The sequence below is a fragment of the Leucoraja erinacea genome, chromosome 5, assembly GCF_028641065.1.
Source record: "Leucoraja erinacea ecotype New England chromosome 5, Leri_hhj_1, whole genome shotgun sequence".
NCBI classification, from domain to species: domain Eukaryota; kingdom Metazoa; phylum Chordata; class Chondrichthyes; order Rajiformes; family Rajidae; genus Leucoraja; species Leucoraja erinaceus.
The window spans coordinates 46,320,326-46,344,250 of record NC_073381.1 but is presented as its reverse complement, the minus strand read 5'-3'; the positions used below and the strand labels follow the sequence as shown (position 1 = coordinate 46,344,250).

Genomic DNA, 23,925 nt, shown 5'->3' with positions numbered 1-23,925 from the left:
TCCATCACGACTATAATGGGGTGTCAGGGGTCACCAATGTGGGGCGATAGTCCCGAAATGAAGGCGAGGAGCCAGGTGCTTCGGGAGGTATTTTTAATTGTGTCCTTCTTGTCATCAGAGGAGTCTGCAAGAGGAAGATGGCACTCAAACCCTTGCCTTTTATCCCTCTAGCTAAGGGCCGCCCCTGGACTCAACCATTCCCGTGCCGAGGGGTTTGATAGTGGGAATGGCCCGACCCTTGGGAGCCGCCACAGGGTAACAAAAATTCCCCATTTCCTATGCTTGCCTCTTTAAAGAAAACATAAACATTACCTAATTTATTTCTTAATTAACTGTTCGTAAACGAATGACAAGTACAGATATATTCTAATAGCAAAACTTTGCAGAGATTCAAAATAGTCAATGGCAGTAGTTAAGAAGTTTTATTTACTGTATAACTTGGCAAATAAATATGTCTTTAGAATAGAAAAGAACAATGAAGCAGACTATTTGGTCATATTAAGTTCGCACTCAATGGAAATACACTTAAAAATGGTTTTGAAGCATTTATTCATTTATTAATCTGCTTCACTGGAAGGAGAAACTAGCACTGGGAAGGCCTCCACACCACTGACTGACGAACTTTAAAACATCTTGACACTCGGGACTGTGAGTTGTCTAAAAATAAAATAAATACTTATTAATTAGAAATAATATATAAATCACGATTACGTAAACATTGACACTAATGTTTTAACTTCCAACTGAACTTTTAGTTAAGTATTTTAAACAATACACTGCATATAATTCTACAAATGGAAAAATCAGAATAAGAAGATCAACTAAAATCGTCATTACCTCAAAATAGAAACTTGTGAGAACTACTATTGACTGAATCATTTACTCTCTTCTGAATTAACCATCTGCACTAGCTTCATTACCAAAATGAGATTATGTTTTAATTGGTATTATCCTTGATTGAGAATAGGAACATAATTAATATCAATTGTATTAAGGAGGAGCCAAAATCTTTAGTAGCTCTCTGCAGATTATCAATATTGTTTGTTGCTCTTGGGACTTCAAACTTTCAAGCTTACTTGAATACTTTTGCAACTTGCTCAGTCACTTACTTTCACAGCCATGAGGAATTTGTTCCAGTCGTCTTTGTTTGCTGCTTTCCCAGGTTTTTTGAATTCAATTCTGTGTCGCAGTACTGGATAACCTGAGCCATGAGAGCATAAATGGTTTATCAGTATATGAAAATAATTGTTTCACCTCACATTCAGTTAAATTTGAGATGCATTCAGTTTTCAGATATATTGTGGTGCGCATGATGAATAAAGCAATCAAACATTTTCATGTGTTTTTAGTCATAAACATTATTTCCCCAGTACATCCAGAATGATGCAGTATGTGTACAGCAGATGGCCCAATACTGTTCCACTTTGTACAACAGGATCATACACTGACTTATTGGCCTAATTGGGTAAGCTCAGCCATCAGAATTGTTCTTAATTTCCTCACCTTGATTTTGCTCCTCCTCTCTGTTTACTTTCCATCTGTACCAAATAAATTATCTCTAGTTGATGATTTTTCATCTACACAAAGAACCAACCAGCACATTTGTACCTCCTAGATAATATCAGCTATTTATTGGCACAGCATGGGCTAAAACAACATTATTGAAGTAGCACATTTTACCATGCCTGTGATATAGATTGTAAGTAGCTGAGGTGTAATTGAAACACGAAGATAACAACTTCAATATTATCCAATTCTGTAAATATTTTATCCTAATGGGACACTTTTTAAACCCACATCGCAAAAAAAATCACCTGTTATTATACAAGGAAGAGAACGGATGCCGGTATTTATAGCTATTAATGAAGCTTCGTAAGTATCTCGTTCATCAGCTGGTAGGATCTGCTCAACTCGCTGGTCCATTGAAACAGTGAGCACCCAGTCCCTAATTTCTTCCCGCCTGTCATCCTGAAAGTAAACCATACTTTTAATGTGTCGCTGTGGAAGTAACTGTGAAATTAAATCAGTTATACTGGTGCAACTTTTCTTTTAGCAAGTGAATTCAGAAATGTTCAGCATTGATTATATATCAATGACAATAATTTAACAAAAATATCTCTTTACTTTTCAAGCATCGATGTAGAATTTACATTTTAACCAAAACAAGGGTCACAAAATTCTTGTGAAAGCTTAATAAATCTTTCAGCCTGTTGAATGGCTGAGCTATTGGTCCAAAGGTTACATAAGCACAGTAAGCTCAAAATTGCATCTTTGTTAGTTCTATTTGAAATGTTATTGCCATAATCAACTGTTAATCAGTATTAAGGAAGAATAATGTATAATAAGAATTGATTAGATGAGATCAAGTGATGGAAGTTCAAAGATTGCAATAAACATGAGGATTGTCCGTGAACTGAGTCTGCCCCTGCAACGGTATCAAAATAATATCTACCAATGACAGAGAACATCTCACGTGACTGTTACAATGGTAAGGGATCCCTCCTCAATCTTCTTCATCTGCCAACAACCTTTGATAGGGTTAACCACACTGTCATCCACCAATTACTCTCTGGGAGTTTTCCTCCAGGTTGGTTGGACTGCTGTTTCATTCTAATCTATTCAATCATTGTTGTTGTATCGTCTGCAATGGCTTCGCTTCTCACTCCTGTGTTGTTATCCCTGATGTTCCTGAGGGATGTATTCCTTGGGCTTTTTCATCTAACTATCACCTCTTAACAACATTAACAGAAAAAAATACCATCCTTTTATGTTAGGTCTAGTTCTACCTTACCATTAATTTTCTCACAAGTTCACTATCTCTAAATTGTTATACTTCTAGTCCTACATCCATTACAGGAGACGCAGGCATTTCATTCGACAAAATACTTGTAAAACCAAGGCAATTGTTTTAAATCTCGGCGACAACTTGTTTCCTTGCCAGACAGCTTCCCCCACAATGGCAAATATTCTTAGCAGACTATTTTGCAATCTTAATATTTGATAAGATAACAAACTTCTAAGTAATGTCACTTCATCATCTAGATTGTCTATTTCTACAACCAAAATGTGTACCTTTTTTTTGTTGAATCCATCTGCATTTGAAATTCTCATCAAGCCAGAAACCAAAATGTATAAAAATGGCCTTTAATAAAATCTGACAATGTGCACTTTAACCACATGTGGTTTTTTTTTTCTATTACAAATCTAAAATTGTGGAGTACAGAGGCAAATAAATAAATGATGGGTCTTTGTTGCAAACATTATGGAGGGCACTATACCTGGACATTCTGATTTTGAAATTCTCCTTGTTTGATTCAGATTCCTTTTCTCTGACTACTCTATAGTCTGATCCAGCCCTATAATCCTGCTAGACATATGCACTCCAGCAATATTCAATCTGTTGATCAACTACTATTGCTTCACTTTTTATTATTTTTTCCATTTATACTGGAAAAATCTGCAAGTCCAACTCCCTGCTTCCTCACCACAATTCTGCAAATTCTTTCTTTTCAGATATGTACAGCTCCCTTTTGAATGTTACAAATGAATATGCCTCCATTACCAATCACGCCCATACAGTACACTCATGTCTTAAGCTGAATGTGGAGCTGAATCTGGACATGAGCTTCAAAAGATGAACTGGAGCCAATTGAGTCCCAGATCAAGAGAGGTTCCTGTACCCAGGTCTGGTCAGGTTAATTATTCTTGACCAAGTTGCGTCAAGAGAGTTGAGCAAACCTGATTCTGATTGGTCATGGGTCCAGTGTCAAGTCTTTTTCTCAGGTCTAATTGGGACCTAGACATAGCACTGGCTGGATTGCCAGAGAAGCTGGGTACAATGAGAACAGATGCAGTTAAAAATAAATAGCAAATGATCTCAGTTATGCCACAGAGGATGAAAATAAGTTTTCTTTAACAAGGGATGAGTTCTGAAAACAGGAGTCTCTGTAACCTTTATATTGTGGCGTCAGCTGATGGTCAGACCACTTACATTCAGACCCTCGTCAGTGGTTATGAGGGCTGTCACGTGACATCATGGGTTAAGGGGAGTGTCCTGCTACAGAAGCAGATCTCACCTTGAGATCAGGGGTCGACAGGTAGCTGAGCTCAAGACCCTCGCTCAGCAGCAGCAGCAATGACAAAATGTTAGAGGACCAAACCTGCATGTACACCAACCATGTAATGTCTGAATAAAGCAACTGTGTGTTCACCACATTTGGTGCCGCTACAATATTCCAGTATATCCGTGTTAATGTTGACTATTTCAAATACTGAATTAAGGATACAAGATACAAGATACATTTATTTGTCACATGTGCCAGTTGGCACAGTGAAATGTGATCACCATACAGCCATACAATAAAATTAAGAACACAACCCACGGTAGAGTTCAACATAAAACATCCCCCCACAGCAGAAACAAAAGTTTCCCACTGTGAGGGAAGGCACCAAATTCAGTCCTAAAGGCACCAAAGTCAGGAACGTAAATAGAACTATGTCAGGCTTTAAAAGAAAAAGCAATTATCATTAACAAATCAAATCTATAACTCAGGTTTGGTACTTAATTTAGAAATTTGGAAATGATACATTGCTAAGGACAGAATGCAGAATAGATAGGGCTACCATGTTTGCTTTGAACTTACCAAAACATGTTGCTTTGCAGGGACAGGTATTTCAAATGGAATATCTGTTTGTTGAAAATCAGAATGATCAAGCGCATCAAGATTCCCTTCCTCGATTGCCTATAAACAAAAGATGAACTGGGTCATCAGAGCAATTTGTTTTGTAATTGGCAATTTCCTTTACCATTACAGGGTAAAGGAAATCCAGTGTTTATCTTCCTAAACAAAATATTTTAAAGAATAATTCAAAAATGTCTTATTTCAAAAGAAATAAATAATCTCTGTAGTCCAACTGTTGAGTACTGCATTCCCTGATCTGATACCTACAGGCTACAGGATTCACCACTTAATTCAATAGTATCAGATAATCAGCCATTTTCAGCCTGCAGCTTACATTCCCACCATCCAGCACATTTTGCCTTCTCTCATCTATAGACGTCAGATTTCATTTATGTCCTCCTATTTGCACTTCTTTTGGATGTACTCTTATTACTTCTTTCAACGGGCACCATCACCAAGCGTTATTCAATCTCTGCTGATCGCCATCCTATCAAAGACCTTTCCTCCTCATCTCCAGCATTCCCACTTATTATGCAACTTAAACCTTGTTCATTGCGAGCATTTACTTAGTTCAGATGAACACTTGAGAACCTGAAACCTAAACTCTGCTTCTCTCCCATTGTGCTGCCAAACTGTTGAATACCTCCATTATTTTCTTGGTGTATTTTAAATGTTGAACCAATTGTACAATTCATCCCAATAGGGCAAGTGGCCGAATGATCTCTCCCCTCATCAAGAAATATACCTAACGTTAAGGAAGTAGTAGTTGGTGGACCATGTCAGGGGACACAAAACATCTCACTAAATCAAAAAACTCCTAATGATTTTATCCATCTGACATCTATCTTTCCACACTGCAATCTTCAAGTGTCATTTATATGTTATTTTGGTTGGTATTCAATCCTGTAATTGTACACTGTATCTCTTCGCTGTAGGAATTTCCACTCTCAGCTGTGACCCGTCAAAGTCTCATTTGGGATGGACATTCTGCTATCAAAGGCAAAGCAACACAAAACAACACAAAACCAAGATCAGCGATCCATTGACCTGGCTAAACAAAATTCACTAGGAAGGAATTTTGTTGGGAATATAAACATTAAGTTTATGAAAGTATTGCTCTAAATTTCATTTTGTTCTTAGATATGCTGATACACAAAAAATATTTTCCTTATAAATAGTTTGAAATTAGAACAATGGATGACTTACATCACTAAGATCCAGGAAACGATTCAGGAATATAAAAGCCATGTTCTCCCATCCGATTGTCTGCAAAAGTAAGATTTTTTACTAAAGTTCTGGGTCCCATTCACAGTAACCATTTATTACCCCCCTCTACACTTGACTCAACCTTTAGACAATGGGGTTTGAATGGTCTTATGTGCATTAAGGATTTATACATCATCAACATATTTGATCGTTTTAATAACCTTTACATAAAATATGGCCTCCCACATAATCATTTCTTTAAATATCTTCAGATCCACCACTTTGTCATGAAAGAATTTCCCTCCTTTCCTGATCTCCCGCCTGTCACAGTGTTGGATAAACTGACTCTAACCTTTGCAAATAAAGGACTCTCTGTATTATATTCTCAACTGATGTCTTTAGGAGATCAAAGCCTGAACAAAGTTAAAACTAGGTGGGAGGATGATCTTGGTATGGATTTGACTGAGGAATGCTGGACAGAAGCACTGAAAAGAGTCAATTCCTCGTCATCACTTTTACTCAGATCTCCAGTGGATTTTGAAGCAAAAACAACAAAGAGAGGCAGGAGGAGTTTTAGAAGTGAGTCCGAGGGGGAAAACTGAGGAATTTGGTTTGTAAATTGGTAAATATAAGCAGTCAATATAAGCAAGACAGCTCTGAGGGAGCGGCCTTGTGAATAAAGTGTGAGTCTTTGGCTCGAGAGTCTTCGGCGAGGAGGCTGAGGAGAGGAGGCTACGTAAAACTCTAGAGAGGGAGAGACGAAAGAAGGAGATGTCAGGCAAGTGTGATGTTTGCAGTATGTGGGGGGTCAAGGACACTGCTGGTGCCTCTGGCTGCTACAAATGTGAGAAGAGCATCCAGGTACAGCTCCTGAAGGACCATGTTGGGGAACTGGAGAAGCAAGTGGATGACCTCGGGTTCGTCCGAGAAACTGAGTCGTTCCACAAGTCCTACACTAAGATTGTTACACCTAAGGTACTGGAAGAGAGAAAGTGGGTGACGGTGAGAAAGGGAGGGAACCTTGGAATGCAAAGGTCCCCGGGTGTAGTACCTCTTGTGAACAGGTTCACCCACTTAGAAGCTGTCGGGACAGAAGACGTTATCGCACTGAACGGCGGACTGGCTTGCGAAGCAAAAAGGGCTGTTGAGCCAAAACCAAAGAGGCCCACGTCAGGCAATGCCATTGTAGTTGGAGACTCCATTGTGAGAGGTACGGACAGGAGTTTCTGCGGCAACAGACGGCATTCAAGTATGGTGTGCTGTCTTCCAGGATGTCACGGACAGAGTGCAGAAAATCCTCAAGGGCGAAGGTGAACAGCCAGAAGTGGTAGTGCAAGTCGGCACAAACAATGTCGGAAAGAAGGGGATGAATATTCTGCAGCGTGACTTTAGAGAGCTAGGAAAAATGCTGCAAAGCAGGACCTCCAGGGTTGCTATCTCCGGTTTGCTTCCAATTCCAGAGGCGAGAGCAGGAACAGGATCTAAGGGGGTAGAGCAACTGAAATAAATTTTCATTAGGCGAGAAATAGTATTGGGTAGGCTAATGGGACTGAAGGATGATAAATCCCCTGGGCCTGATGGTCTGCATCCCAGGGTCCTTAGGGAGGTGGCTCTACAAATAAGGGAAGCATTGGTGATCATTTTCCAATGTTCAATAGATTCAGGATCAGTTCCTGTAGATTGGAGGATAGCTAATGTTATCCCACTTTTCAAGAAAGGAGCGAGAGAGAAAACGGGGAATTACAGTCCAGTTAGCCTGACATCGGTGGTGGGAAAGATGTATTAAAGAGGTAATAATGGGGAATTTGGATAGCAGTAAAAGGATTAGTTCAAGACAACATGGATTTATGAGAGGGAAATCATGCTTGATTAATCTTCTGGAATTTTCTGAGGATGTGACAAGTAAAATAGTTGTAGGGGTGCCAGTGGATGTAGTGTATCTAGACTTTCAGAAAGCCTTTGATAAGGTCCCGCACGAGAGACTGGAGACTAAAATTAGAGCACATGGTATTGGGGGTAGGGTGTTGGCATGGATAGAAAATTGGTTGGCAGACCGGAAGCAAAGAGTAGGAGTGAATTGGTCCTTTTCGGAATGACAGGCAGTGGCTAGTGGAGTGCCGCAGGGCTCGGTGTTGGGGCCGCAACTGTTTACCATATATATTAATGATTTGGAAGAGGGAATTAGGAGCAACGCCAGCAAGTTTGCAGATGACACAAAGCTGGGTGGCAGTGTGAACTGTGAAAAGGATGTTGGGAGGTTGCAGGGTGACCTGGACAGATTGAGTGAGTGGGCAGATGTGTGGCAGATGCAGTATAATATAGATAAATGTGAGGTTATCCACTTTGGCGGCAAAAACAAGGGGCAGATTATTATCTCAATGGGGTTAGGTTAGATAAAGGGGAGGTGCAACGTGAGACCTGGGCATCCTTGTACACCAGTCACTGAAAGTTGGCTTACAGGTACAGCAGGCAGTGAAGAAAGCTAATGGAATGTTGGCCTTCATAACAAGAGGATTTCAGTATAGGAGTAAAGAGGTTCTTCTGCAGTTGTATAGGGCTCTGCTGAGACCACATCTGGAATATTGTGTACAGTTTTGGTCTCCTAATTTGAGGAAGGACATCCTTGTGATTGAGGCAGTGCAGCGTAGGTTCACGAGATTGATCCCTGGGATGGCGGGACTGTCATATGAGGAAAGATTGAAAAGACTAGGCTGTATTCACTGGAGTTTAGAAGGATGAGGGCGGATCTTATAGAAACATATAAAATTATAAAAGGACTGGACAAGCTAGATGCAAGAAAAATGGTCCCAATGTTGGGTGAGTCCAGAACCAGGGGCCACAGTCTTAGAATAAAGGGGAGGTCATTTAAGACTGAGGTGAGAAAAAACTTTTTCACCCAGAGTGTTGTGAATTTATGGAATTCCCTGCCACAGAGGGCAGTGGAGGCCAAATCACTGGATGGATTTAAGAGAGAGGTAGATAGAGCTCTAGGGGGGTAGTGGAGTCAAGGGATATGGGGTGACAGTGAGGCTTTGCCTGCTAGTAGCTGTATTCGGTGTAGCAGATGAAACTTTGGGTTTAAATGCAAACTAGTCTGACATCATTGCATTCACATCGCTTTTGGCCCGTAGGAGAATTTTGCTGGTTTGGAAATCTACCACTCCTCCATCTGCTGCCGCATGGCTGGAGGACGTAAAGTTTTTTCTAAAACTAGAAAAGATTAAATTTACACTGAGGGGGTTTGTGAAAAAGTTTTATTCAAAATGGGAACCTTTTTTGTCGAGAGTTTAAAAGAACTACCCGCTGACTGAGGGCACTTGATTGTAGTTCGGAATCTGCCTTTACTTATGTTTTACTTTTATTTATTGACTAATTTTCGTTTACATAAATGTTGATCACCTCACTGCCAAGGGGTGTTCAGGGAGGGTGGGTGAAGCTAACTGTTGTTATATATAAAAAACAAAATGGAGGGAAATGTAATGCATTACGTCAGCTGAACTGTATCTTTCCTTCAATAAAATTGAAAAAAAAAGTTCCGGATTTCTCATGGAATAAAGATTAATCTTTCACCATGTATGTTGTCGTGGATCATTCACAAACATGGTGTCAGAATCTCTGTGCCACGTCTCCAACTCTTTTGCCTGAATTTATTTTAGTTTGTTTTTTTTAAACAACGGACCATCGCTCTGTTGTCATGGCAGGATCGTTTCGTAAACCCGATCCTTTGGTATTTGACAGTAAAATTGCCTGAATGTTGGCGCATCTTCGAGGTGGAATTCAGAATTTTCATAGATGCTGCCCACCGTTGCATCAATTCTCCTCAACATAACGGGCACATAGGCTGCCCTGCAGGCACAGGATTTTCACTACGCCCTAGAACACACTGATGCGGTAACACATGTTGTGACCCCAGCAGAATCCATTAGAGACCCCACCTGCCTCCTACGAAAGTTCCGAGACCTGTGCCAACTTCGCAATAACGTTATCATAGAGCACCACAAGTTATTTTCCCGTAGCCAGCAAGGGGGCGAGATGGGCCCCTGAAGAGCATTGCTGCAAGATGCCACTTCCAAGGCGCGACGTCTTGTTCATTAACAAGGTGGGAAATTAACTATTCCGGGATGAGAAGCTTACACTGATATGGTTGAATGTGCCTGCCGGGTTGCAGAGTACACTGGCACCCATACCAAAGCCCTGGGATCGGGACCACACTCTGCCTACGATGTCCATGCCTTCTATAGGTCCCCGCGACAAATATTAACAACCCCTCGACAACCACCTACAGCCCCAGGGAGGGTAAGCGACCCTCTGGTCCATAACTGTGGTAATTGCGGTGGCTCACACCCAAAATTCCGTGAGCAATGCCTTGCTTCTGGCAAAACGTGCAACTACTGTAAAAAGAAAAAACACTTTGTCCGGTGCTGCCACGCTCGTGGCAACAGGGCCCAGCCACAACAATCTCTCTATGCGCTCGAGCCCACACTTTCCCACGAGGCACTGACAGAAATAGCAGTTCCAGCAGAACCACGACCGCAGCACCTGCAAGAAGGCAGCCAAAACATACATTCCAATATACCCGACACCGTCTAAAAACAGTGATCCCATGACAATGCTCAGTATCAACAATACCAAAATCGTTGCATAGATAGATATCGGGGCACGATGCAATGTCCAGTCCTTATCAGACATCCAAAGAATTCACAACAACGAAATTGTCATGAAAACAAACTCCAAGTTATATCCATTTGGTTGGGGGGAGGTGGGGGAGGGGGGGAGTCATTCTGGGGTCAGCCGCAGAGCCACGCTCATACCTGCTCAGTGTTGACAACGGCATCTATCAATGCACCCGCCAACACCTCCTCCCGGTTAATGAACCGGCACCTCCACGTCCTTACCCTGACTAGCCTTATGGTCTTCCCTCACGCTCCACGAATGCCACTCCAGCGATTCCTCTACAGGTGTCAGCGCCATCCCTGCCTTCCGTGGTGCCCCTATCTCCAGCGGTGCCTTCTACTCCGCCTTCACCCGATAAGGGACTTTATCCCTCAGAGAAGGATGAGGTGCACGAGGGGTACTACCATACACGTGCAAGCCAAACCCACTGATTGGAAAGTTCACCGACTATACTTGAACTATGCATGACCCGTTTCGTTTTATGTGCTCACATATGCACAAGCATGTACAAGTAAATTAAGAAATGCCCACACCCTATACTGGTGTTTTACAATATGCTCCACTAACCACTCTATATAGGCTTTGCTTCTTTAAGAGGAAGGATGTAGACTAACCCTTATTAATCCATGCCATTTGTACTCTCCACTACACATATGTGCATGCCACCCATTACATGGTATTACGGTACTACACGGTTTTACACTAACAATGTCAGCCGGCTCTCACAAGCCACGCCAAGCTGGATATGAATGACTGGCAGTTTAAATGTTCCGAATTACTCATGGAATAAAGATTAATCTTTCACCATGTATGTTATTGTGGATCATTCACAAACACCACCTGTCTGTCTTTTCGAAAGGAGGTATACCCTTGAATATTCAGTTCCCAGCCCTGACCCTCTTGCAGCCATGTCTCTGTAATTCCCACAACATCATACTTGCCAATTTCTAACTGAGCCTCAAGCTCGTCCACTTTATTTCTTATACGTCGCGCATTCATATACAACACTTTGACCTCGGTATTCATCTCCCCTCTCGCACCGCTCGCAATTGGCCCTGACCTTACTCTCTTATCCCTTCTCGAATTTTCCTTCCCATGAATTCGAGAGTCTTTTGTAACTTTTCCTGTACACACTTCTCTTTCAACTCCATCTTTATAGTCCCAATTTGTCAATCCCTCCCCCCCACTATTTAGTTTAAACCCACACGTTTAGCCCTAGCTAACCTGCTTGCCAGAATGTCGGCCCCCCTCCAGTTAAGGTGTAACCCGTCCCTTTTGTACTGATCACCCCTACCCCAGAAGAGATCCCAGTGGTCTATAAATCTAAATCCTTGCTCCCTGCACCAGCCCCTCAGGCACAAATTCAGATCCCCTATCTCTCTGTTCCTGTCTTCACTAGCACGAGGTACTGGAAGCAATCCAGAGATAACCACCATTGAAGTCCTGATGTTCAGTCTTCTTCCTAACTCTCTGAACTCACGTTGCAAATACTCCTACCTATTGTTTCCGATGTCGTTTGTGCCTACGTGCACAACTACTGCCGGCTGTTCACCTTCCCCTCGAGGATGTTCTGAATTCAGCTCTTGACATTTTGATTATTGTTTCTCCATCAGGCTGAGAAGATATATCCTATAGCCAAGAGCCCTTATTTCTTCTTCCTCCTCATTCTCATACCAGCAAAGTTGTCTGCTCTGTATGTACTCTGTTGACTTCCCCAGTTATGAATGGCTCCAAAGGGAAGGTCCATTTGTGCACCAATGTCCAGAAGCATTGGCTTCCAAGTTATCAAAACATCACCAACTACTTATCACACCATTCCCTGCATACTTCCACAACTTGAAGCCAAAAATGTAAGAAATTATAGTGGCAATTAAAACAAACATAATATGACAGTGATGGCGTCATGTCAGTGCTGCACTCGGACATTATGCTTTCTCTTCAAGCTTCCTGTATTGTTAACTGAGCTCAGGCCTCAACAAAAATGACAACCAGCATGGTCCAGAATATATACTCACATGACTTGGACATCATTCCGAAAATCCAAGTATACACACAGCACCTAAAAACGGACACCAGCAAGCCCAATTTCTCATCCTTTCTTTGATCATAAATATCAAAATATCCTTTATCACAAATATTCAGCCAAGCAAAATGTTTAGAGGGATGTAGGTTAGTCATGGGCAAACGGGACCAGGTTGGATAGGGCATCTTGGTCAGCGGATGGGTTGCTCCGGAGGACTTGGTTCCTTGTTCTGTGACTACATGTTTCTAAAACCAGCATTAATGTTATCCTTGTTTTAATTGATCCACATTTCTTAACACATTAATCCTGGACATCATCACATGCCGCTATAGCCTTTCTTTAAGAGTTAAGGGAATTTCAAAAAAAAACATACAGTTATCTTTCTTTCAGGAAAAAAGGGTTTTCTCCAAAATGAGAATTATTATACACAGCTATAATTTTTTAATGTTATCTTTTCATGCTCACTGAAAGCTAAGCTTAGCAGTTACCCCAGTATTATAAAATCAGAGAGAGAGATTTTATACCTTTGCTGCCATGCCGGCTTCATAAAATGCTTTGTCAGCAGGGATGACGTCTGTGTGTCGCAGCAAAGAGATAGATAATTTTGAAGCAACCATGTCCTAAAATTAAGAATCATTTAATACGTTTAAAGGTGCAATAGATTAATTTTGTTTTTTATTCCCGAAAACATTTACATTTCCTGTTCTAAGTATATCAAGAACATATAATGCATCAATTAATGAAAATAAAATTGTGCTAACTACTAATTAGACACTTGACTAATTTGTAAATACCATACCTGCTATAGACTATGCATTGGTAAATAATAATGTTAAGAACTGTGGAAAACTATTGGTGAACTCTATCACTGATAAAAGCTAATAAAAGCCTTATCACTTAACAACAATGTATGATTAGAAAGCAGAGTAAAATACATCCTTGGCCAATATATTTAAATAATAAATAGTTGATGAATTAATAAAAACTCATCTAAATCAATGTACCCAAAAATAACCATTGTGTCAGTATCTGGTGACACACAAATCTTTGATAAAACATTTTAGGATGGTTATATCATTCACAAACTTACCAGCTGATTGACTCCCAATGAAGCTGCACGAGTGGCATAATAGTGTGCAATCAGTAGCATCTGCTCAAATTCTTCATGGGCAGGAGTATTAGCCTCTGAAGATTTAACTAGATTTTCACACTAGAAAATCACAAAAAAAAAAAAATCAAAAAATCAAACACTACTTCTGCTATAAAACAAAACAAACTGAAAGGATTGCAGAATTACAAATTAATCATAACAAATATTTCCTCTTCCAATTCTTAAAGGATGTAAAACGGCATCTTGGATTGGTGTAATAATGACCAGTGTCCTAGAGAAGGTATAAAATTAAATTCAATTCCTGTTTGAATTTAATTCAATGGGCTGAAAGACCACAAGTGCAGATGAGTCTCAGAAGTATCAAATAGAAAATGGTGGCACGGTGGCACAGCGGTAGAGTTGCTGCCTTACAGCATCAGACTCGGTTCAATCCTGACTAGGGGTGCTGTCTGTTCGGAGTTTGTACATTCTCCCCATGACTTGCGCGGGTTATCTCTGGGAGCTCTGGTTTCCTCCCACACTCCAAAGACGTACTGGTTTGCAGGTTACTTGGCTTGGTATAACTGTATGTAGTGTATAATGGATAGTGTTAATGTGTTGGCACAGACTCGGTGGGCCGAAGGGCCAGTTTCCACGCTGTATCTCTAAATTAAACTAAACTGAAATGCAGAAAAATACATTGCTCCCTTGGTCAGACAGCAAAGGGACCCGGCATTGTTTTGGGACAAGACCCTTCTTCAGACTGATTGTTGTATGGGAGAGAAAGCCGGAAAAGGGGCAGGCAAATAATAGGTGGATACAGGTGAGGGTGGGCTTGATTGGCAGATATTTGAACAAAGGCCAGAGATGAAAAGACAAAAAGCTGTGAGATAAGATTAGGAGGCCCAAGGTAGGGGATATATATGGAAGTCAATGGGAGAATGGGGAAAGGCGCTGGGATTGTGGGAAAAATGGGTACACATCCATGTGGTGGACAGGGATAATGGGGAGGACGGGCATATTTTGGAGAATTCAATGTTTGTACCATAGGGATGCAAGCTACCCCAAGTGGAATACGAGGTGCTGGTCCTCCAGTTTGAATGCAGCCTCACTCTAGTAACACATGAAGCCCAGGACAGAAGATCAGTAGGGAATGGGAGTGGAAGTTAAAATGGTTAGCAACCGGGAGATCTTGATGGACTAAGTGAAAGAATATGTAGAATGTTGTCTCAATCTAAAGAATTCCTCTGAATCCTAGCAGTTAGGTACAACTTTAGCCAGCAGCAGAGTTAAGCAGTTAATTTACCGACTGTCAAAAATTACAACCGTCTCTCTTCAAAATTGAACTATTTTTGAAAAGTAAAGCAAATTTTTATGAAAATCAGTACTTTACCCTTCTTTACACATAATTCCGACGACAATTTCACTTTTTTCTCACACTAATTCTTGTCGCTAGTCCTGATGTTTGTGTGTGCAGTTCAAATGTTATTATTTGTTTCTCCTGGAAACTGAATTTCTCTAGAATGCTCCCAGTGTATGACAATTAAACACTCTTGAATTGGCATTTCATTACAATAAAGTTTGAAAATTTGGATCCCCACAATTTTTTTCCCAACCAATTTTGAAAAAGCTTTGGTGTCAAAGCTGTTGGAAAGTAAAAAGAATCGTCAAAACCAGCTGAATGATATGTTCTGAGAAAATAAAGATGCTGCTCGTAAATAAATGATGCAATCCTAAGTTAGTTCAGAATGTGGAGGTGAGCCTTGGAAGAGAGCTCAGGCATTCTACTGAATGCTGTTACCAATGCATGAAAAGCATAAAATTCAGTTTAATTGAACTTTCCTGGTCACGTTAGAATATTTTTATGTTTGGAACATTTGAAATGTTTATGTTTGGAAACATAATACTTCAGTTGCAGAGGAAAATAGCAGAAAAATAATCAGTTTTGAAACCTATGAAAAAAAAGGATTGCATTATTTAAAATAGAAGTAAATTGCACACAGTGACATATTTACAAAGCATAGCCATCACATACCTGGACAATAATGGAAAAAAAACATGACAAACAATGGTAATAAAATAATGATATAGAACATCAGCTGATGCAAATAGGAAGAAGCATGATACAATTTTATTCATATTGTACTAAATTATAATTTCCTTTTCTTCCATGGAAAATTCAGATGTTTGATGATGTGGAAATTATTTTTAGCATACACATTCGCAGTGTCATGAGAAAATGCTAAATTACAAGCAAAAAATAATGCTTAAAATAATTTCTATTCATGAAGTAAACATTGCGTTTATCTTTTGGTTGTAAAACACAATTTACATTACAGTGAAAATTATTTAAACGTCCCCGCCCTGCCCACCCGCCTGCGCCCTGCTCCCTGCTGCCGGGGGAGCAGGCGGGGGGGCACCACGAGTTTCGATGAGCTGGTGGAGAAGATCTCCTCCAAGAAGGCCGTGAGGGTGAGTTACCGCAACGGCGGCGGCAGACGAGACGAACCGGGAGGGGACGGGTAGATGGGACCGTCATTACCACAGAGGGCGGGCGGGGGAGAGGGGTGAGTGATGAGAAAGAGAGAGACGGGACCAGGGCCCCCCCCCCCCGGTCGCCGCTGGTGGTGGGGGAGACGATAGACAAGTTACTGTGAGGAGGGGAGAGAGGAGTTAGTGAGTGAGGCGGGACAGGCCACCGCTCTTAGGGCAGGAAGGGGCATCACCATCCCGGCCATGACATTGACTGACAGAAGAGACCAATCTGCGTGACGCTGACTGAAGGAATCTGCGCATGCGCGGCTTTTAAGATTTTTAAACCTCAATAACTTTTACAATATACCACAGATCGGAACTAAACTTGGTGCACTCACAGCGTGGGAGAACGGTGAGTGGCCTGACAGTTTTTGCGCAAATAGAAAAACCCCGCAAACCGGAATAGCACAGGATCAAAGTTTTAGTTACGAATCGATGAGTCAATACTCCTTCACAACCAGATAACTTTCATAAATCTCAATTTGTGTCAGTTTTTTTCTGATTCAAAATTAAGTTTATGATGCACTAACCAGATTGAAGAGTATGTTGCGAAGATCAGCCCATATCCTGTAGGCATCTGCACTGTTTATATCTGGCATATTTATAATATCCATGAAAATCCGTTTGTATATATTGAAATTCTGTAAGAGAAAAAAAATAAAGTGAACCCAAAAAAGCTAAACAACACCAAAATGTTCATCATGTAGGCTTATTTCCATTTCCCCATGCATATACAAAAGGCTATTGTGATCTCTTGAAAGTGCATACTTTCAATTAAAAAATCTCACAGGCAACTGCTAACTCAGCTACCATAATAATTTTGCTGGCAACAGACAATCCATTGGAGAAACTCAGCAGACCAAGTAGCAGCATCTGTGTGTGGAATGAAATTGCTGGCATTTCAGGTCAGAACCCCACATCAGTTCAGAGTGCAGAGGCGAGATTGCCAGCAAAAAGAGAAGAGGAGGGCTGAGGTAGATGCCAGAATGTGATTGGTAGACCAGAGGGGTGATGGATGACGGGCAAGTGGAGCTAGGCAGGAGAGCGAAAGTAGTGGGATTTAGTTTTGAGATAAAGCATGGAAACAGGCCCTTTGGCCCATCGAGTCCAAACCATCACGTGATCCCCGCATATTAACACTATCCTACAAACACTAGGGACAACTTACATTTATAGAAAGCCAATCAACCTATAAACCTGTATGTCTTCGGAGTGTGGGAGGAAAACCGTAGATCTCGGAGAAAACCCACGCGGTCACGGGGAGAAGGTACAAGCTCTGTACAGACAGCACCTGTAGTCGGGATCGAAGCCGGGTCTCTGACGCTGAAAGCGCTGTAAAGCAGCAACTCTACCGCTGCGCCACTGTGCCGCCCAATGGAGTTGGGAGACAGAGGCATGTAAATGAGAGATGGAGGCAATCAAAAAATGTCTGATGTTGAGGAAGATAAAGGTGAAACCAGCTAGGAGGGTATTAAACTGGAACACATAGGCTACCAGTGCGGGATATTGACATTACTTATGAAGGTGATAATGGGGACTACGAGGGACGAGGTGAAGGCCACATAGAACTAGGACCAGACAGGGGCAGGGGGAGTGGGGTTGAGTAAAATGTGTTGGTAGTAGGTGGATGGAAGCAGAAGTGAAGGGGTGAAGTGTTCTAATCCATTTATCTGCAGCCTCGCACATTTGCTTGAACCATCTCCATTTCAACAGCCTGAACCTTCTTGGATAGGTTGATGTGTTCTAGCTTGCATAGTATTAAGGACCTTAGAAAGCCACCTAGCTAGGTGGAAGAAGAATTTTCGGTAGCTCGTGGGTCAGTGGATTGGGAGTTGTGAGTAGTGGGGATGGATGTAGATACGAGATTTGAGGAAGGAGGCCAGGAAAATAACATTTCATAAATGGTTTATGGATGCAAGGAGGTGTGTCCACTGGGACTCCAAAAATATTCACCACCACTTGTCTGGTTTTGCATTTGTGATGGATGCTCGAATACGTTCAGGTTATATCCCCCAAAATGTACACCAACTTGTTTCAGGATCCAGCCCATCAGAAATTGAAATAGTCAAAATGAGATGTGTGTATAATGCTTCAATTTAATCCTGTCCAAACTTTTTTTGCAGAGAATTGAAATTGACTTCTCTTTCTTGCTTAATTGGTATTTATCATTAATCACTCTACATAGAAACATAGAAACACAGAAATTAGGTGCAGGAGTAGGCCATTCGGCCCTTCGAGCCTGCACCGCCATTCAATATGATCATGGCTGATCATCCAACTCAGTATCCCGTACCTGCCTTCTCTCCATACCCTCTGATCCCCTTAGCCACAAGGGCCACATCTAATTCCCTCTTAAATATAGCCAATAAAGTGGCCTCAACTACCCTCTGTGGCAGAGAGTTCCAGAGAATCACCACTCTCTGTGTGTAAAAAGTTCTTCTCATCTCGGTTTTAAAGGATTTTCCCCTTATCCTTAAGCTGTGACCCCTTGTCCTGGACTTCCCCAACATCGGGAACAATCTTCCTGCATCTAGCCTGTCCAACCCCTTAAGAATTTTGTAAGTTTCTATAAGATCCCCTTTCAATCTCCTAAATTCTAGAGAGTATAAACCAAGTCTATCCAGTCTTTCTTCATAAGACAGTCCTGACATCCCAGGAATCAGTCTGGTGAACCTTCTCTGCACTCCCTCTATGGCAATAATGTCCTTCCTCAGATTTGGAGACCAAAACTGTACGCAATACTCCAGGTGTGGTCTCACCAAGACCCTGTACAACTGCAGGAGAACCTCCCTGCTCCTATACTCAAATCCTTTTGCTATGAAAGCCAACATACCATTCGCTTTCTTTACTGCCTGCTGCACCTGCATGCCTACCTTCAATGACTGGTGTACCATGACACCCAGGTCTCGCTGCATCTCCCCCTTTCCCAATCGGCCACCATTTAGATAATAGTCTGCTTTCCCGTTTTTGCCACCAAAATGGATAACCTCACATTTATCCACATTATACTGCATCTGCCAAACATTTGCCCACTCACCCAGCCTATCCAAGTCACCTTGCAGTCTCCTAGCATCCTCCTCACAGCTAACACTGCCCCCCAGCTTAGTGTCATCCACAAACTTGGAGATATTGCCTTCAATTCCCTCATCCAGATCATTAATATATATTGTAAATAGCTGGGGTCCCAGCACTGAGCCTTGCGGTACCCCACTAGTCACTGCCTGCCATTGTGAAAAGGACCCGTTTACTCCTACTCTTTGCTTCCTGTTTTCCAGCCAGTTCTCTATCCACGTCAATACTGAACCCCCAATGCCGTGTGCTCTAACCTCTCTATTACTGCTAAATTCATTTATTTAGGCCATAATCATATATTCTTCTAAATAACAGTTGAGAAAAAATTGTTCATGAATTCAATTCTAGTATTATACTTGCAACACGCATCTTTGAAATTGTGACCTTCATGTTGGACCTCAAATCATAGAAACATAGAAAAATAGGTGCAGGAGTCGGCCATTCTGCCCTTCGAGCCAGCACCGCCATTCAATATGATCATGGCTGATCATCTAAAATCAGTACACCATTCCTGCTTTTTTCCCCATATCTCTTGATTTCTGTAGTCCTAAGCGATAAATCTAACTCTCTTAAAATCCCTACATAAGTGTTAGTTTAGCTTAGCACATACATCATTCTTCAAAAATTGATTCCTCACTGAATCATATATGAGGAGATTATTTGGAAGATCTATTGTATGAAATTAGTCTCATTATTTTCACTTACTTGTGTATTAGCAGGAGCACCATGTTGAACATATAGACTTAATGCCTTTTCCGGATGATCTTCTTTGATAAGATGTGTAACGTACAAAGCCACATACTTGTGAAGAATTTTGTAGTTCTAAAACAAGTTTATACAAGTTTTAGCATGTATTATAAATGTTGAGAAGCCCAGCATGCAAAAAACAGAAATAAATTACTTGTAAATTTAATTATTTATCTCCTGGACTTCTGATTCTGATTATACAAAGAATTGCAAGAATTTATATTACAGGAAAAAAACCCATGTGACCCAAATGGTCTAGATCATTATTTATATCATGTATGAGTCATCTTCCAAACTATCCACTCATTCCTATTTGACCTGATGTAAATAAGTATAGTGGTTTTCCAAGAAGCAAGTATAGAAGTATAGACGTTGGGATGTTAAGTTACAATTGTCCAATTGTATAAGATGTTGGTGATGCCACATCAGAAATATTGTGTTCAGTTTTGGTCACCCTGTTATAGCAAGGATGTTGACAAGGAAGACCCTCTTCCACATCACTTCTAATGGTTTCAACAGCACTGTTGAATTAAAGCATTGCCCTTGTTCCAAAATTTGTATAATAAAACAATATTTAGTGGGTATAATGGGCCTGTCCCACTTAGGCGACTTTTTAGGCGACTGCAGGAGACTATGCAGTCGCCACATGTTCGCGGGTGGTTGCCGGAGAGTCCCCTTCATGGTCGTGAGGAGTTCCCGCATTCTGGGAACTCGTCGCGGCCTCATTATGGTCGCCATGAATTTTTCAACATGTTGAAAAATTAGCTGCGACTAGAATGAAGCCGCCATGGACAGCAGCGAGAATTCTCGAGCTGTAGGTGGGTCAGCAGGAGGTCCTAGTGGGTTGCCGGGAGGTCGAAGGTTCTCGGAGGTTCTCGTAGGTTGGAGCCGGTGCTGACCTGTGAATTTCATTGGCTCATTGGGACAGGCCCACAAGGGGTGTCACGCGCACCCCCATCCATATTAACGGGACGGAGGTGGAGCGTGTTTCCAGCTTCAGGTTTCTGGGGGTCAACATCTCTGATGACCTCTCTTGGACCCACAATACCTCAACACTGATCAAGAAGGCTCACCAGCGTCTCTTCTTCCTGAGGAGACTAAAGAAGGTCCATCTGTCTCCTCAGATTCTGGTGAACGTCTACTGCTGTGCCATCGAGAGCATCCTTACTAACTGTATCACAGTATGGTATGGCAACTGCTCTGTCTCCGACCGGAAAGCACTGCAGAGGGTGGTGAAAACTGCCCAACGCATCACCGTTTCCTCACTCCCCTCCATTGAGTCTGTCCAGAGCAAGCGTTGTCTACGAAGGGTACGCAGCATCGTCAAGGACTGCTCTCACCCCAACCACAGACCTCCTCCCATCTGGGAAGCGCTACAGGTCTCTCCGTTGCCGGGCCAGCAGGTTCAGGAACAGCTTCTTCCCTTGTTACCTTGCTTAACTCTGCACCTTGGTGATTGCCCGTCACCCCTTCCCCCCTTCCCTGACACTCCTTCCCCCAGTGACTAATCTCCCCCCTCCCTGAAAATTGCACTACTGCTACAGTATATACATATATATATTTTACTGTTCCATTATTCTGTGTTAGCACTTCTGGGTGAGATGCCAACTGCCTCTGTTGTCTCTGTACTTGTACACTGCACAATGGCAATAAAGTTTGAATCTGAATCTGATATAATTCTCTAGAAAGGCTGGTATTTATTGCCCATCCCCAGTTTGCCTTAAATTGAGTGGCTCATCAGGCATTTCAGTTAAGAACTAGCTGCACTGCTACAGCTTTACTCAAAGGAAGAGCTAATGTTGTATTCCAAAGATCTTAAATAATAGAACATTATTTAAAAACCACATGACTCGGTTAAGTCTCCACTATAATTGTATAATTTAATTTGTTCATGATATATGTATTTTATTTCTATTTACTTGTTGTTATTTGTACTGCACACTGAACGGACACTGGTTGAGCAACGTTTTTTTGTTTCCTCTGGGTATGTGAGTACTCAGGAAATAACAATAAAGATATACTGATACTGATACTGATATGACACATTTACCTTGATAGTTCACTGTAATCTCCATACAATATCCATTGTGAGTATCGTATAACTTAATACTAATAAAATTCATTAAGTATACCAACAGAACCAGGCGCCTTTACAATTTCTTCAGATTAAAGATTATTTACATTGGGACATTCTAACATTGTATAAACACCTCAGAATATTATGAAAATATTAAAAAATATATTATAAATATTGAAATGGTATTTAAAGATTGAGGTGTAACATCATTTGAATAGATGGGAAATTTTCACCAATACTATCAAAAGACCATCCATCAACAGCTTATTGGAACAGCAGGAAATGCGTGTTCACATAGAAATCCTTAAGTTGGGGGCAGTTATGCAAAGAATGAATGCAGTTATGCTGATATTTTGCCACAACATTTTAAGTCCACATGTTTAAAATGTTATTTTGAAGCTTGAACACATGGCATTTGAAAGCAGAGGCAATAGTTGTGCTTAAGTATTATTTCAACAGTAATATAGGTGACTAAAATAGCTCCACTCCACCTGCTTATTAGCAGTTTCAATGCATTTTTCCCATTGTCCTCGTTCAACATACATGTCAAGTGCCGCTATCACATCCACTCCAACCAGCTGTAAAACAATTAAATATGTACAAATTATATGGTGAGACTATCAGGAAAGCTGGAAGAAACAATTGTAAATTACCAGACTTCATTTTCCTTGAAAAGCCAATAGTTCTCTTCGAAGGAAATTTAGAAAAGGCTTAAAACCCAACACCACCTTGGACATCCAATTCACCAAAAGGTACCCCATTCACTTAAGTGAAATTGATTCAATCATGAGGTTAAAACTATCAAAACTTTCCCCTTCCTTGATGACCACATCTTAACCCAGACCCATTACCACAGCCACGTTTGCTTTCTTGGGACTTGCTTGCACCTCATTGACATAGAAAAATAGAAAATAGGTGCAGGAGAAGGCCATTCGGCCCTTCGAGCCAGCACCACCATTCATTGTGATCATGGCTGATCGTCCCAAAGCAATAACCCGTGCCTGCCTTCTCCCCATATCCCTTGATTCCATTAGCCCCTGGAGCTCTAGCTAACTCTCTCTTAAATCCACCCAGTGATTTGGCCTCCACTGCCCTCTGTGGCAGGGAATTCCATAAATTCACAACTCTCTGGGTGAAAACGTTTTTTCCCACCTCATTCTTAAATGGCCTCCCCTTTATTCTTAGACTGTGGCCCCTGGTTCTGGACTCGCCCAACATTGGGAATATTTTTCCTGCACCAGGCCATTATTTCAAACACCATCACTGGCTTCATCGCCTCCGGCTCCCTGCCCTCCCAAGCCTCCAACCTCATCGTTCCCCAACCCTGCACGGCCCAATTTTACCTTCTCCCCAAAATCCACAAACCTGACTGTCCTGCGAGGCCATTTTTATACATTTTGGTCTCACCATGTAGCAATTACAGCAGTGTTTATCCATAGTCCCCCCATTTCAGGGCAGCATAATGTTTGGGACACAGCAATGTCATGTAAATGAAAGTAGTTATGTTTAGTATTTTGTTGCAAATCCATTGCATGCAATGGCTGCTTGAAGTCTGCGATACATGGACATCACCAGTGTGTCCCAAACATTATGGTGCACTGAAATGGGGGGAACTATGTATAAACACTGCTGTCATTTCTACATGGTGAAACCAAAATGTAAAAAAATGGCCTTTATTAAAATCTAACAATGTGCACTTTAACCACATGTAATATTTTCTATTACAAATCTCAAATTGTGGAGTACTGAGGCAAATAAATAAATGATGGGTCTGATGAATAATGTCCCAAACATTATGGAGGGCACTGTAAGTCTTTGT

At 41.4% G+C, this 23,925-nt stretch overlaps 1 protein-coding gene across 1 annotated transcript in view; it reads right to left on the bottom strand.

Annotated features, from left to right (window-relative positions):
• Positions 1 to 406: 406 nt before the first annotated feature.
• The window catches only part of ift172 (intraflagellar transport 172), a 144,172-nt gene continuing 120,653 nt past the window's right edge, over positions 407 to 23,925 (bottom strand). The window contains exons 39-48 of the mRNA XM_055635509.1: positions 22,598 to 22,684; positions 19,988 to 20,104; positions 16,741 to 16,851; positions 13,676 to 13,795; positions 13,110 to 13,205; positions 5,889 to 5,948; positions 4,644 to 4,742; positions 1,815 to 1,968; positions 1,110 to 1,201; positions 407 to 657 (exon numbers count right to left, since the gene is read on the bottom strand). Of these exons, the coding sequence (XP_055491484.1) occupies positions 568 to 657; positions 1,110 to 1,201; positions 1,815 to 1,968; positions 4,644 to 4,742; positions 5,889 to 5,948; positions 13,110 to 13,205; positions 13,676 to 13,795; positions 16,741 to 16,851; positions 19,988 to 20,104; positions 22,598 to 22,684 (1,026 nt within the window). The 3' untranslated portion in view covers positions 407 to 567. The remainder of the gene's footprint in view (positions 658 to 1,109; positions 1,202 to 1,814; positions 1,969 to 4,643; positions 4,743 to 5,888; positions 5,949 to 13,109; positions 13,206 to 13,675; positions 13,796 to 16,740; positions 16,852 to 19,987; positions 20,105 to 22,597; positions 22,685 to 23,925) is intronic.